Source organism: Hemicordylus capensis, chromosome 3 (genome assembly GCF_027244095.1).
Source record: "Hemicordylus capensis ecotype Gifberg chromosome 3, rHemCap1.1.pri, whole genome shotgun sequence".
Lineage (NCBI taxonomy): Eukaryota > Metazoa > Chordata > Lepidosauria > Squamata > Cordylidae > Hemicordylus > Hemicordylus capensis.
Window position 1 is genome coordinate 34,734,094 of NC_069659.1, and position 14,880 is coordinate 34,748,973.

A 14,880-nucleotide genomic window follows, 5' to 3' on the forward strand; every position below is an offset into this window, starting at 1 on the left:
GAGTCAGACCATTAGTGAATCTAGCTCAGTACTTTCTATACTGGCAGCAGCATTCCAAGGTTTCAGGCAGGATTCTCTCCCAGCCCCACCTGGAGATGCCAGGGAGCGAACCTGGGACCTACAGGTTGCTTACCTGTAACTTTAGTTCTTCTAGTGGTCATCTGTACTTTTACACCAATGGGCTATGTGCCTGTGCAGTGACCTTGTCGGAACCTAACAAGCTCAGTTCTCCTGATTTAGGCAGTAACCCCACCCCCAGTTGCTATATGCAGCTGCTCCACTCCACATCCCTTCAGTCACAGAGTCCGCCTTCAGTAGACCCAGCAGGGAGGATGAGAGGGAGTGTACAAGGACAGATGACCACTAGAAGAACTAAAGTTACAGGTAAGCAACCTGTAGTTCTTCGACATGGTCTCTGTCTTTTACACCAATGGGCACATAACAAGCTAGCACCCAAGTAGGAGGGAACAAACAGAAACAAGGATGCACTCTGCAAGAATAATTTATTTCAAAGAAACAAGGAACATCAATTGAAAATAGACTGCAGGACAGTCCTGCCAAACTTAGCATCATTCCTGGCCATGGTATCAATGGCATAATGACGAATAAAGGAATGGGGCGAGGCCCAAGTAGCTGCTTGGCAGATAGTGTCCAAAGGACCACCCGATCAAAGGCAACAGAGGCTGCCATGGACTGAACTGAGTGCGCCTTAACTGTCGCAGGCAACTGCTTATGTGGCAAATTGTAACAAAGTTCAATGGTAGAGACAATCCACCTAGACAGGGATTGAGCAGAAACTTGCAAGCTTTTGCGAGGCCCATCATACAGAACGAACAGAGAAGGAATTTTCCTCCACTGTGCCGACTTCTGAACATAAAAAGATAATGCCCTCCTAATGTCCAAAAGGTGCAACCTGCATTCTGCATCAGATGAAGGATTTTGAAAAAATACAGACAAGGTGAGTGGTAGGGAGCGATAAAAAGTAGAAGCTATCTTCGGCAGGAACTGAACATCTGGCTGGTGCACAAACTTATCTTTGTGAAACTGCAGGTACGGTAGATCAGCCCTCAGACTCACCCTCCTGGTGGAGGTGATCGCCACCAAGGCGGCAACCTTCCATGTCAGGTGATGAGGATCAATTGAAGCCAAAGGCTCAAAGGGAGGTCGTAGCAAAACAGTCAGACCCACAGACAAATTCTGAGCCAGTGACATGACAGGGTCATCTGGTAAAACATGCAATAAACCCTTCAGAAAACTTTTTATCAGTGTGTGCTTGAACCAGGAAACCTGAGAGGCGGGCGAATGTGCCACAATGGCTGCCAAATGTACTCTGAGAGAGGAGAGTTTCAAACCAGATTCTTTCAAAGACAATAGATAGGTACAAACATTTTGAACAGATGGACTAAGAACATCAAACCCATTTTGGGTAGCAAATGTACAAAAACGAGTCCATTTTTGCACCGAAGATCAAACTGGAACTTCCGAAGGTGATCCGCGTCCCTTAGTGTGGTCCCCAAGGTCTCTCCGAGGGGAGCGACAGTGAGGCCCACCTTCCGAATGCGAAGGGGCCTTATGCCAATTACAAACAGTCCCGGCTTCTCTATAAGCTGAGTCCTCTCGGTACTGAGATCCGTACTGGGGCTTCCCATAATCCGAACAATAATCAGAGGGATACTGTATATAAACGATGGTGTTCTGGTGACAATTTCGTTAGGAGGAGGTTTGTCCTCTACATACGCGGAACCTCGTGCAGAGACATGGTATCGATCCGCATACGAAGGCCCACGTCGATCCCAGTCTCTTCCTTAACTGCATTAGGAGGAGCGCTCCTCCGAGTCCCAATGTGCTCTCCAATCTCCAAGGAGGAGTTGCTCCATGCGGCGCATGGGAGATGAACTATGTCAAGGCAGCCACGATGCATTTGCAGTGGGCTTGTCCGGCAAATAGGGTTCATAGTCCAACACAGTGTAGTCCCATTCGTCAGTCGCTACCGATAGTTCCTGTCTCGCAAAGGTACGGTCAGGTGTCTGACTGGGAGACATCGAGGCAACCAGAGAACTAGGAGGAAGGCAAGGTTAAGTAAAACTTGGTATCGGAGGATCCGGTACCATGGCCAGGCGACCTTCTGACGCTTGGTCCACAATTGTCGTGCCATGCCCTGAAGATGCCAATTTTGGTTTCTTAACCAGCGGGGCCACCAGAGAAGAAACTGGCAGGGGCTTCTTCTTCTTGGGGATAGGCAGAAGCTAGCAGATGCTACTGCTAGCAGATGCTAGCTTCTGAACCAGTTTTGGCTTCTTTTTCTTCAGTAGCAATACCAAAGGGACTGAGGGGAGGTCTGGTACCATAGGTACAGTTTGCTTAAGCAAGTCTTCCAGTGGCACAGACAGGGCCGAAACCACCAGTAAGTCCAAGACAGGTGTTGATAACACTGGTACTGAGATCGGGAGTTCTGGCGCCGTAAGAGCGGAGTCTGAGTGCAGTGATTACGTCAAAGAAGCCATTTTAAAGGATTGCTTCAATGACAAGGCCTCAGAAGAACGGAGGGCCAAGTTCCACAAGGCAGTGTGCAAGCGAGAAGCCCTATTCTTTTGAGCCTACTTTGTAAACCTCTGGCAATGAATACAGGTCTCGAGAATGTGGGATTCCCCCAGGCAGAGAAGACATTCAGTATGAGTATCAGGGGAAGGGATCTTAGATCCACAGCGAACACATTTCTTAAAAGTTTTGTGTGCCCGGCACAAAAAACTTTCAGCCAGCTGGCCACAAAGCCCCATCCCGGCCAGGATCAGAGCCATGGAGATGGGGGGTGGGGACCGTAAAAATCAAAACACCAAGAAAAAACCGCTACTGCGCGAAATAAAGAAAGCAATAATAGGCATGAAAACAGGGGAATAGGAGACAAAAAAAGAGGAATCAAGAATCAGTCCTACTCATTGCTGAGCTGAAGTTTCCACGACGGGGAACGAGGGTTCCTGCCTAAATCAGGATAATTGAGCTTGTTAGGTTCTGATGAGGTCTCTGCGCAGGTGTATAGCCCATTGGTGTAAAAGACAGAAATCACGTCAAAGAACTTCTGCATACAAACATGCAGATGCTCTTCCACCAAACTATGGCCCCATCCCTGAAGGGGACTGGCTTGCAGTGCTCACATGTAGCTGCCCATCCAAATGTAAACCAAGGCAGACCCTGCTTAGCAAAGGGGACAATTCATACTTGCTAGCACAAGACCAGCTCTCCACCTCCGTTATTCATGTAATATGTACACAGGTACACTTCCTATCTTTCCCCCTGCATGAGGGGGCCTGTACCGAGGTTCACTTTTGTGAACACATGCACAGCCATTCATTCACCCATTAACTTGTGCCATCACCTGCTTTCCACCCAGTCTCAGCCAGCTTTGTCTTGGCAAACTAGCAATTGCATTGGAAGCTCATTCCTGTCCAGACAGAAGCTGCTTCTGCTCAGAGATTGCTATTTGCCGAGTATTCAGTCTCTCTCTCTGCTCCAACAGCAAATCAACTGCCTACTGCTTTACATCTGCTTTCTACCAACAGTGCTTTGTGATATCTCAAGCTGGCCTGGAAACATTTCCTCTAACCCTAGGTGGCCAACTATGATTACTCCATGTTAAAGGAGAAGCACTATGCATATTGTTAGAGACACTCCCTTTCCCTTGTATTCTTGGCTCTGCTCCAGAATTAAAAGCAAGTCCTAGGCCTGAGACCTGGTCAAACTAAGCCATGTTGACTGTAGGTGACAACAGACTGTGCATTTTGGCTAGCACCAGCAGAGCAGACCTCTCTGCCTTAACAATGGATTGCAACATTCTCTCTTCCCCAAGCCCAACCCGATTAGTTATGTTTCTGCTCTTAAGTGGTGCAACAAATCTAGGTTTTATATTTCTAATATATCATCCATGTTCTCATTTCACTGTAAGGTTTTCCAAACTAAAGCAATGCCATTTCATGGTTTTGCAAGATCATGATTAATTGCTATTTTTCAGCAGAAATTATTTCTCTTATCTTACCATCTTTTTCCCCACACGGAGGAGGATGGAGACTGAAACCAAGATCAACTTTCCAATGAAACTATGATCTGCTTTTTTACACCTGAAAAAAGTGAAAGGACCACAGTATAAGATATGTTTTGAAGGCTTTACATGAAAAAAGTGAAAGAACAGAATGAAACTTTAAGGCAGGATCCAAGTTCTCTTTCCTTATAAGCAGGCATCGACAAATCTACTTACCGGCTGGCTAGTGGCAAGTGCCCCCAGGCCTCGGGCAAGCAGAACACTCAGCATCACACAGATCTCCTCCCCAGAAGTCCTATTTTCACTGCTATTTTTGAGAAGGTAAAAAACAGCAGCAATCTTTTCTGAGCAGTAGGAGGGCTCCCACTGTTTCTTACCTTCTCCATCTCCCAGTGCAAACAACAGAAAGCCCACTTCTTTCCTAAGCCCTCTGCCTGGGTGCCAGAAAGGGATGTGCGGGAAGCAAGGGAATTAATGGTGACCACACAGAATGGCTGGCTAGTGAGCGAAGTCTGTGGATCCCTGCTTATAAAATAATACATTTTCCACATCTAAAACCAAATCCTCCTCAGACTTAAAACGAGAAAGATCAGAGGCAGACATCCTAACTAATGAAGTGTCCACCCTTTGAGGGACTGCGGGAACATGACTCTGCTTTGCTCCCATGTGCCCACTGTTGAGCAAGAGCCCTTAGAGTTTGGAGTGCTCCTCATGCTCCGGAAGGGCTCTGAAAGACGAACATGTGTTTTGGCCATTGGCCATAAATAAAGTATCTATCTATCATGTCGCTGACCCTCAGCAACGTGTTTCCAATCTTCCAGAGTGCTCTCCATGGGTCCTTGTGCAATGGAGCAAATGCAAGGTGGGGAAGGCAGAGTTCCACGGAGGCTCCCATCACACTCCTGCAGTCATCCCTGAAGCGGGTGTGTTTTGTTAATCATGACATCAGCCAGAGTACTGTAACAAGTGATCATAACCCATTACATTTAACATTTAATACCTGATTTAACATTGTCATCTTCTGAACAGACTTCCACCCACTGGTTTTCATTGGCCAGCAATCGATTTTGGGACTCGCTGAGTGGTCTAGCAGGAAACGGCTGGCTGGGACCAGAGCTAAAACACAGAACTGCTATCAGAGGCTGCATTTCACCACACCAAGGCTTTTGCCCTTTGCAGTCTTCTTTACATATGGTACAATCTGTTTCCAAGGGAACCCCACCAGCTATTACTGCTTACAGTTTCTCTTATGTAGAGGAGACATGTGAATGCCTTAGAGGAAAGAAAGGCCGGGGGGGAGGAAAGAAAAAGAAAGGGAATGACCTGGCCAAAGGGCCCGTTTGGTGTAGGAGTTCCGCTCAGGGAGGAAACCAGTCTTGCAAAATGCTAACCATTTTTGATACATAGGAATTATGTGTATCAGATGTTCATAACTGAGTTTCTGTCATATGTCTAATTTATGGTATATTAGTAAAGAAAGACAGTGTTTGCATTTTAGAAAATTTTTAAGCCTTATTCTTATACAGAATAACTGCTACCAATGTTTCTCAAAGTAGATTCATGCCAATGGAAGGAGGATATATATTCTCAAGGGGACGCCATGCATTCTATATCTATATTTACTGTATGTTTAAATACCCACCAGCTTTCAGAGTCTTCCTCTGAAAGCTGGTGGGTATTCAAAGTGGCGAGTGTTCCACTCTTCATGCATTGCCATGGGCCCAGAGATACTACAGTGGGGGTGGTGAATCCTCTGGCAGGGACTTGATTAGGTGCGTTGATGTGAAATACCATAATGCCACAACGTTTAGGTAAAGAAAGGAAAAGAGATGACTGGACGCAGGAAATGGCAAAACTGGAGCAGAAGGAGCTAAGGGGTCAGGTTAAAAAAGGAGGCAGAACAGTTCTGATAAGAGAGAAGGGAAAAGAGAAGTAGAAACAAGAGCAGCCCGAAGGAATGCGGGAAAGAGGAGTCTGAAAGGGCTATGCAGTCTGCCATAATCGTGACTTTACGTTTCTAGAAAAAATTTAAATGGTCTTCAGTATGCATTTTTCTTTGCTTCACCTCAACAATTTAGTAAGACAAATGAAAGCAAAAAGCAAGCAGAAATTCACCTTTTGGCAGCTTCATTTTGGCTTGAGACAGTAAGTTGCTCTGGATCCATAATCACTAGGCGCGTTGGAAAGTTACAGCCATCTCCCAAGCTGCACAATAAAATAAACATGATGTTGTGAGTATTTAATTAGCTAATTAAATTGAACATTAATTAATTAAGTTGAACACTAATTATTGAACATTAACATTAATGAATAATTTAAAACATATGAAGTGGGAGAAGGAGACTCAACATTTTCCACGGGACCAGTGCATCAAGGCAGCATATTAACCTGCAGGCAGCTTCAGTGCCACTAGAACACAGGTTTGTATACAAGAAAGTAGGGAACATTTTCATGACAGAAAGCTTCAAGATAGCAGGAGACAGCCTATTGTAGCTGCATGTAATCTGCATATTATCCCTATGAACCCTGCAGAAGCCAAATGTATAGCATGCTAACAGTTTGTCCTCAGACATGAAACGTTTGTGTGTCCTCTCGTAAGGCACAGGATTCATGAGGGTGGATGTTTATAAGCTTGAGTCCAGCAAAATTACACTTCAGATCCCAAGGAGATTTGAATTGCAGGTCTTGCATTTTTATCAGTACGTTACATTTTCTGTTTAACTCCAGAGTCCACTGTAGTGTTTTTGAATGTCTATGTCTGAAATGACCAACAGGTCAGTTTATATTCCCCAAAGCATGGAGATCTATTCTTCGTCATTAATAAAAATTTTATGATGCCAGATATGTACAAATCTAGCTATTTCTGAAGAAGTTATACATGACTAGGTGAGCTGTTGTCCTCGCCTAATATGGCAGGTTTGTCTGTCTGTCTGTCTGTCTGTCTATCTATCTATGAAAGCGTTCTTACAAACATGCACAATTTATATTCCTGGACTGCCATCAGTCGATCATGACAACGGCACAGTGTCAGGCCCGACTGAGACTGTTAGCATTTGAGGCATAGCTAAAAACCAACAAATAGTACTACTACAACAAATATTTATGTAACAATTTTCAACAAAAGTTCTCAAAGCAGTTTATCCAGAGAATAAATAAATAAGGTGGTTTCTTGTCCCCAAAGGGCTCACAAACTAAAAAGAAATACAAGGCAGACATCAGCAACAGCCACTGGAGGAATGCTGAGCTGGGGTTGGATAGGGGCAGGTGTTCTTCCCCTGCTACATATAAGGTGAGGTACTCGTTTGCTCTGTTAGCAGGAGATACCTTTTGTCTACAAGTGCATGTCTACCTGCTAAGAATGCTACTGGTGTATGAATGATCTGCAAGATCCATAGCTCAGAAATATTTTGACTTGTAAGCTTGCTTTGTTACTAAAATCACAGAATAAGCTGGTTCCGTCATCAAATACTGCTTCTCAAAATGGTTCCTTTAGCACATTTTTAGTTGAAACAGAAATGCAGCTTGATGCTACTCATCTTTACTCAGAGGTTAAGTGTATTGAATGGACTTTACTCCCAGTCCATTTCATGTGCACTGCAGCCTGAGAACAGCATTGTGAAGGAAAATGTAAAATTTAGGGGAATTCTATCAACAAAGTAGTAGAATCTTGACTTTGGGGGCAGGGGAAAGGATCTGAATTGTATACAGAAAAGGATGAGCTAATATAGAGGGATTAAAGAGTGAAAACAAGATACAAGGATAGGGGATGTATTAACAGTCACTCTGAAGAATCAAATAACTTGATAAAAGGTTTGTATGAGGGATATTCTAAAGAGCAATATAAAAAGCCAAATATAGAACCAGAATCTCACAATACAAATAACTGTTTGACTCTATTTAGCTGTTAAGAAGCAGAAGATAATTTAATTCAGTGTCAAGGAACAATCAGCATCCAGAAAAATACATAAATATGTGGAAATCTTTAGAATGTCAAGTTCTCTGTAAAGTTTTGTCAACTGCAATCTTGTTCCAGTTTCCAAATTCGATATGTTATTCTTTCAACTTTTTAAAGCAGAAAAAATACCGTTGAAATTAAAAATACCTTGTAAAAATAGGCAGCAACCAGTACTTCTTTTCATCACCAAAAACCTCCTTCAGGTTTTTGCTGCATCCAAGAGAAAAGCCATTTTTGTCAGGTCCATTTCGAAACATGGGGGCCCGGAAAGCTTCTGTACCACACACAAAAATTGGAAAACAAATTAAGAAAGTTGGGTTCGTTAGGGATCTCTTTAGTAACAGCATTTAGGAGCAGCAGAATAAAAGCTCTCAAGCAATAGAAGCAATTAATATTTGAGCCTATGATGTCATCCACAAAACCACAATACAGGTAATACAATAAGTCTGACAGGCTACACTTGGAATACTGTTATGGGAGATGCATTCACATCCCTTTTAAGTCCTTTGATCAAATATTTACAAAACCCCAAAAACATAAACATAATTACAGTGGAAATGTTTACATTTGTCTAACAGCCCAGCTAAATAACTGAATCTTTATCTCAGCAAGGCCAGCTATCAGTTTAAAACAAGCATGTCTCCCCTTGCAAATTCTATCAAAATTTATTACTGAGCTGATTTTTTTTAAAAGCAATTTGTATAATGACAGTAGTTTTCCTTGGGTACAATCCAGAAGACAAAGTTCCTCATGCCTAACAGTTCCTCTGACATTTCCTCCCTTAAACAGCAGACCCATGCACAATACCTGACAAACTGCCTTTGAAACCTGTTCTGGTAGGAGTTTCAAAAGTGATCTGTGAGACTACATAAGATTGGGGGGAGAAGATATTCCCCAGCCTGACACACTTACTGTGTTCTATGCTCTCCAATCTATGATTCTTGTTCTGGGCTCTCTCTCAACACTAGTATCCCACACCTTGAACCCCTAGTCCACTCATTCCTATTACTTACATTTTAATACTGCTTTAATTATGCATTAGAAGAAGTAGAAGTTGTTCATCGCTCAAGAGTATGTACTGTACAAAGCATACAATGGCTTGTTGCATACAATGTGGAAACCTGAGGGAAGAGGGCAGTGTAGCCCTGATTAACTTGCTTTTTAAGAAAATGACATGTGGAATGCTAATATGTAGGAATGCACCCAGTTTAGGGGAACGACAGGTTGCTTACCTGTAACTCGAGTTCTTCTAGTGGTAATCTGTGCTCTTACACAATTGGGGCTTTGCATCTGCGTAGAGACCTCATCGAAATTGTCCAAGCTAGTTTCCCTCTTAGAGAGGTGGTAGCTCCTCCAGTGAACATGTTACCTGGAGATGGGAGTCAGGCAAAGAGCAACTGTAGGACGGCTATGCCAAGGGCCGCATCACTTCTAGAGTGGAGATCAAGGGCATAATGTTGATTAAACGAGTGTGGGGATGCCCAAGTAGCGGTTTAGCATATGATATCCAGTGGAATAGCTCAGTCAAAGGCTGCCAAGGCTGCCACCGCTGTGGTAGAAAGGTATCTCTTTCTTGGCTAGTTGATAAGATATAGTCTTGACTATCCATCTAGAAATGGTCTGGGACGATGCTGTTTTGACCTTGTTTGGTCCGGTATGTGCAAAGAGTGACTGAGAGCAGCGGAACAACCTGGTGATTTTGGTGCCTGGACTGCTGCTGCAGAAAGGCCTCACTGCTGCCGCCGCCGCCATGTGCAGTGGTGGGGGTGAGCTGAGCAGGCCTCCCCCCACTGTGACAGGCAGATCAGTCACTGGGCCTGTCCTTCCTGCCCAGCAGCCCTCAAAAACTGTGAGGCATACCTGCATAGTTTGAATAGATAATTGCAAGCCCGTGATGTCACAGACTTGCAACAATGATTGCCGGGAAATCTAGGACCAACAAACGGAAGTACTTTTTCACACAACGCATAATCCACTTGTGGAATTCTCTGCCACAAGATGTGGTGACGGCCAACAACCTGGATGGCTTTAAGAAGGGTTTGGATAACTTCATGGAGGTCTATCAACGGCTACTAGTTGGAGGGCTGTGGGCCACCTCCAGCCTCAAAGGCAGGATGCTTCTGAGTACCAGTTGCAGGGGAGTAACAGCAGGAGAGAGGCCATGCCCTCAACTCCTGCCTGTGGCTTCCAGTGGCATCTGGTGGGCCACTGTGTGAAACAGGATGCTGGACTAGATGGGCCTTGGGCCTGACCCGGCAGGGCTGTTCTTATGTATCCGAACTGTGCAGGCGCACCTCACAGTTTGAGGGCCACTAGGCTGGATGGGCAGGCCCAGCGGCTGCTCGGCCTGCTCGACTCACCCCCCATCCCCGCACATGGCGGCTAAAATTACCAAAAAGCACTGGCAAGGTAAGTGGTAGGGACTGGTGGCAGGAGGAGACAACTTTGGGAAGGAAGGCAATGTCAGGGTGAAGCACCACCCTGTCCTTGTGGAATACCAGGTAAGATGCACCCACTCTCAGGGCCCTTAACTTGCTCACTCTTCTGGTGGCCATGATGGCTACAAAGAAAAAAAGAGGAGATCTAGAGAGATGGTTTGCAGCAGCTGGAAAGGGTGTTGCATGAGGCAGGCAAGTACTAGTGAGAGGTTCCAAGATGGGGCCATGATGGGTGGGTCTGGGTATAGGTGGGCCAGGCCTTTTAGAAAATTCTTGATGATAGGGTCCTTGAAGAAGGATGTAGGTCAAGGCCACAGTGGTGCTAGATGCTAACAAACCCTTGCTAACTGAGCAAAGAGGCACCTTTTAACGTGGTGATATTCTTCTGTTTAGCAGGGGGAGAGCAACTGGCCCTCTCCAGCCCCAGCACAGCACCCCTCCAGTGGTTGTTGCTGCTGGTATCTGCCTTATGTTTCTTTTTAGACTGTGAGCCCTTTGGGGACAGGGGACCATCTTATTTATTATTTATTTTTCTATGTAAACTGCTTTGCAATTTTGGTTGAAGAGGGGTATATAAATATTCATAGCACCCCTTTCCCTGCCCGCCTCTGCCCTTGCAGTTCTGGCCAAGTGGAGACCAGTACACATTCAATTTTACATTGTGATTTTTTTAAGGAAGCCCGCTTGAGATTAATCTCCCCCTTATTGTCTAAGTTTTTAGAACACTCTGATGATTTTTATTTGAAGTTTTTATTACTTAACCCAGATGAAAAAATTATTAATATAGTGGCCAGGTTTTGTTTTATAATCTGCAAAACTCGATCTGATCTTTAGCAATGCATTTCATAAATAGTTTATATATTTCTCTCTTCTTTTTAAATTGAATTTACATGATGCATTGTTGTATATTGGTCAAGGACCGTAATAAAGTTCTGTTTTGTTTTTCTGTTAAATATTCATAGTAGTAGTAGTAGTAGTACTCCTCTTAAGGAAGAAAGTTTGAGACTGGATTCCTTCAACAAAAGGAGGCAAGTGCAAACGTGTTCTGGAGAACTGTTCAGGAGCGATGTTGCGAGAGTGAAGGAAGGCGAGAACACCCACCCACTTATAATGATAAGACTTTATTGTTGCAGGTTTCTTGGACATGGACAGGACTCGTAAAGGCTGTGGGAAGAGGGCCGTATCCACCATGCAGTGAGGTACAATCTGTGGAGGTCCAGGTGCAGGAGCTTTCCGGAGCGTTGGGAGAAGAGGTGAGGATATAATGGCAGCCGGCAGTGATCGCCCGTTGCGAGGTGCAGGAGGAGAGGGTACCAGGGTCTCCTGGGCCACCATGGGGCTATGAGGATGCACTCCACTTGGTCCTGCTGGCTCTTTTGAAGTACTCTGGGTAGCATGAGAAAACTGGAGGAAACAGGTAGGCTGTCCATCCTGTCCATGAAGTCACGAAAGCATTGCCTAAGAGTGGAGCCCCCTGCCCACCCTGGAGCAGTAGAGGGTGTATTGGTTGTTCAGGTGTGATGCAAAGAGGTCTACCTCTGGGCAGAACCATAGGTCGAGGACTAAGTCCCTGTCTAGTTGCCATTTGTGCGAGTCCACCTCTGCTCCGCTGAGGGAGTCGGCTTGGACCCTGGAAGTTCCTTGGATGTGAACCACAACGGGGGTGATGGAGTGTTTGATGCACCATGAGTAGAGGTAGAGAGATAGGTTCCACCACCACCAAATTAGGTGTGGGGTGACGTTGCAAGAAGGTTCCTGCCTGGTCATCATCTGTGTGGACTCTTTAGGAGGTCTCCAGGCGTTTAGTAGGTGGAGGCCTCCAGCTTTCGTGGGCAGGATGCCTCTGAGTACCAGTTGCAGGGGAGTAACAGCAGGAGAGAGGGCATGCCCTCAACTCCTGCCTGTGGCTTCCAGCGGCATCTGGTGGGCAACTGTGCGAAACAGGATGCTGGACTAGATGGGCCTTGGGCCTGATCCAGCAGGGCTGTTCTTATGTTCTTATGCGGCAATGTGGATGGTCGGGACCAGCAGGTTTTAGCAATGTCCATGAGTGTGGAATTAATGGCGAGGGAGACAGGGGTTCGTGTGTCTGCCTCAGTAACCAAATAGAGTGTCTGGCTTGGCCTTGCTTTGTTGAGCGAGGGGTATGCCTAGTGATGTTGCCATGCAGGAAATGTATTCTGAATTAAGTATGAAATCTTCTGAAGGAGATCCCTGTTTGGGATCAGATTGCAGGTCTGAGGGAGAGGAACCCCGGGACTAGGCATCACCCTCGTCAGAGGCCTCTTCAGTGCTGTGTTTCTGTGGGGATTCCAAAGGGTCATGTTGGATTGTTTCTGATGGAGTGACCTGAGTAAGAGGAACTGGTGGTTGGTCCTGAGGTGGGGGTTCCTGATCTAAGAGCAGAGGTGTTTGGTTTATCTTTGTAGATGGGTTTTGTGGTTTAGCTCTTTGCTGGCGCTGGGGCTGATTAGGTGGTGCTGTGGGTGAAGGCATAGGCTGTTTAGGCCTGCTCAGAGGTCTAGAGATGGTGTGCTGAGGAGACCAAGATCTCTCTCTGGATTGGTAGTAGTCCCACTGGTTCAGCTGGGAACAGAAAGGTTGGTGGGGCTGTTCCCAGAGGTATAGCACCAAGGAGCGGGGTCACATGGATTTGACTCCCTAGGGTAAGAGGCTGAAGTGTTGTAAGATCTGTAGGCTGGACGTTTTTAGTGTAATAAACATTAATGCGATGAGAATCCTTTCGCAAATAATGGGAAGTATAGGAACAGGGCAGGGCAACCTGTGGATGTCTAGGGTACAGTATCTCAATTTTGGCTGCAAAATACTTGTCCTCCAATGGCATATCATCTTCATATTAGAGATCCTCCTGGAGATAGCCTCTTGATCTGACTGGCTGTCTTGTCCTTCATGGCCTTTGTTTTCCAAGAAATTATCTTGTTCTTCGTTATCGAGGAACTCCTCGGGATCGAGCTGGTCTGCCTCAGATTTGAGGGCCTTGGGTTCAAGTGTACCGGAACTGAGCTCGGGTTCGTGGGGCGAGGGTGCCCATTTTTGTAACTGGGACTCTTCCTGTTGAGCAGACAATTTCCACTTCTTTTTAGGTTTAAGTGAGGCAGGGTTTGCGGATGGTGTGCTGCATTTTAGAGACTGAGCCAGTAATTGGGTTGCCTCTTGTCGCTTTCTTTTTCAGTATCAAGGCTGCAGTGCTGGAGCTCCAGGGCACAGAGGCCATAGACTGTGTTGTGGCACTAGATGAGGGTGGTGGCTCAGACAGTAAGTAAGCTGCAGGCTCTGTACGTTGGATGGAGAACCCCTAAGTGGGTGAGCTGCCGGCCACACTGAAGGCAAGGGGCTGTGAGCCCGAGGACGGGGCAGCCAGAGGTTTGCATGAGGGCAGAGGAGGAGGCCGCCTGAGAAGATTGAAAGACTCGTTCCCAAAACCACGAGCGGAGGTGAGAGGCTTGGTTTTTTCTGGCCTGTTTCATGAATTTGGCACAGTGTGCACAAGTCTCCACTCTGTGTGCCTCGCCAAGGCAAAAGAGACAAAGATAGTGCTTGTCAGTGGAGGGAAACTTGGCGCTGCAGCAGGCACAGAAAACTTAAAAGTAGTCCTGTTGTCCATAAGCTGAGCGACTCTGGACCAGTCACTTCTCTCTCAGCCTAACCTACTTCACAGGGTTGTTGTGAGGAGAAACTTAAGTATGTAGTACACTGCTCTGGGCTCCTTGGAAGAAGAGCGGGATATAAAATGCAAAATGAATGAATGAATAAAATAAGCGGCAGATTAGGGTTGAAAATGCCAACCCCAATGGGGTGGCTGGGGGTGGGGGGAAGGTGGAAGAACACAGGGGTGTGTTTTTGGTAGCAGAAACCAACTCACAAACACTGTTGTTCTGTTGACAGATGAAGCAAGACTGAAGGAGGGAGGACATGCGACCACAGGAAGGGGAGGAGCTACCACCTATCTAAGAGAGAAACTAGCGTGGACAATTCCGATGAGGTCTCTGCACAGGCACAAAGACTCCAATCATGTAAAGCACAGAGACCACGTCAAAGAAACACAGTTTTTTGGCTTTTCTTTTTATTTAGTGCATTTATTTATATACCAAACCCAAGTGTCTCATGGTTGTTTACAATCGGTTAAAAACAGTTAATAATAGATAATTAAAATTAAAGTTTTTGTTTCTTTAAAAAAAAAAAGACAGATGAGTGGATAAACTTGGCAACTTGGCAAAGAGGCACCTTTTAACGTGGTGATTCTCTTTTATTTAGCGGGGGAGAGTAACTGGCCCTATCCACCCCAGCACATTACCTCCAGTGACTGTTGCTGGTGTCTATCTTATGTTTCTTTTTCGTTTGTGAGCCCTTTGGGGACAGGGATCCATCTTATTTATGTATTATTTCTCTGGTAAACCACCCTGAGCCATTTTTGGAAGGGCGGTATAGAAATC

At 45.5% G+C, this 14,880-nt stretch overlaps 1 protein-coding gene across 5 annotated transcripts in view; it reads right to left on the reverse strand.

The window, feature by feature from the left end:
- ZDHHC20 (zinc finger DHHC-type palmitoyltransferase 20) overlaps positions 1–14,880 on the reverse strand; it is a 77,611-nt gene that overhangs the window by 4,972 nt on the left and 57,759 nt on the right. For 4 of the 5 annotated variants that reach the window (XM_053305558.1, XM_053305560.1, XM_053305561.1 and 1 more), the window contains 4 exons: positions 8,136–8,262; positions 6,149–6,238; positions 5,034–5,149; positions 4,031–4,112 (listed from right to left, as the gene is read on the reverse strand). In XM_053305558.1, coding sequence (XP_053161533.1) covers positions 4,075–4,112; positions 5,034–5,149; positions 6,149–6,238; positions 8,136–8,262 — 371 coding nt within the window. In that variant the 3' untranslated portion in view covers positions 4,031–4,074. Of the gene's footprint in view, positions 1–486; positions 2,059–4,030; positions 4,113–5,033; positions 5,150–6,148; positions 6,239–8,135; positions 8,263–14,880 lie in introns of those variants that run through there. The other variant, XM_053305559.1, reaches the window with a different exon arrangement.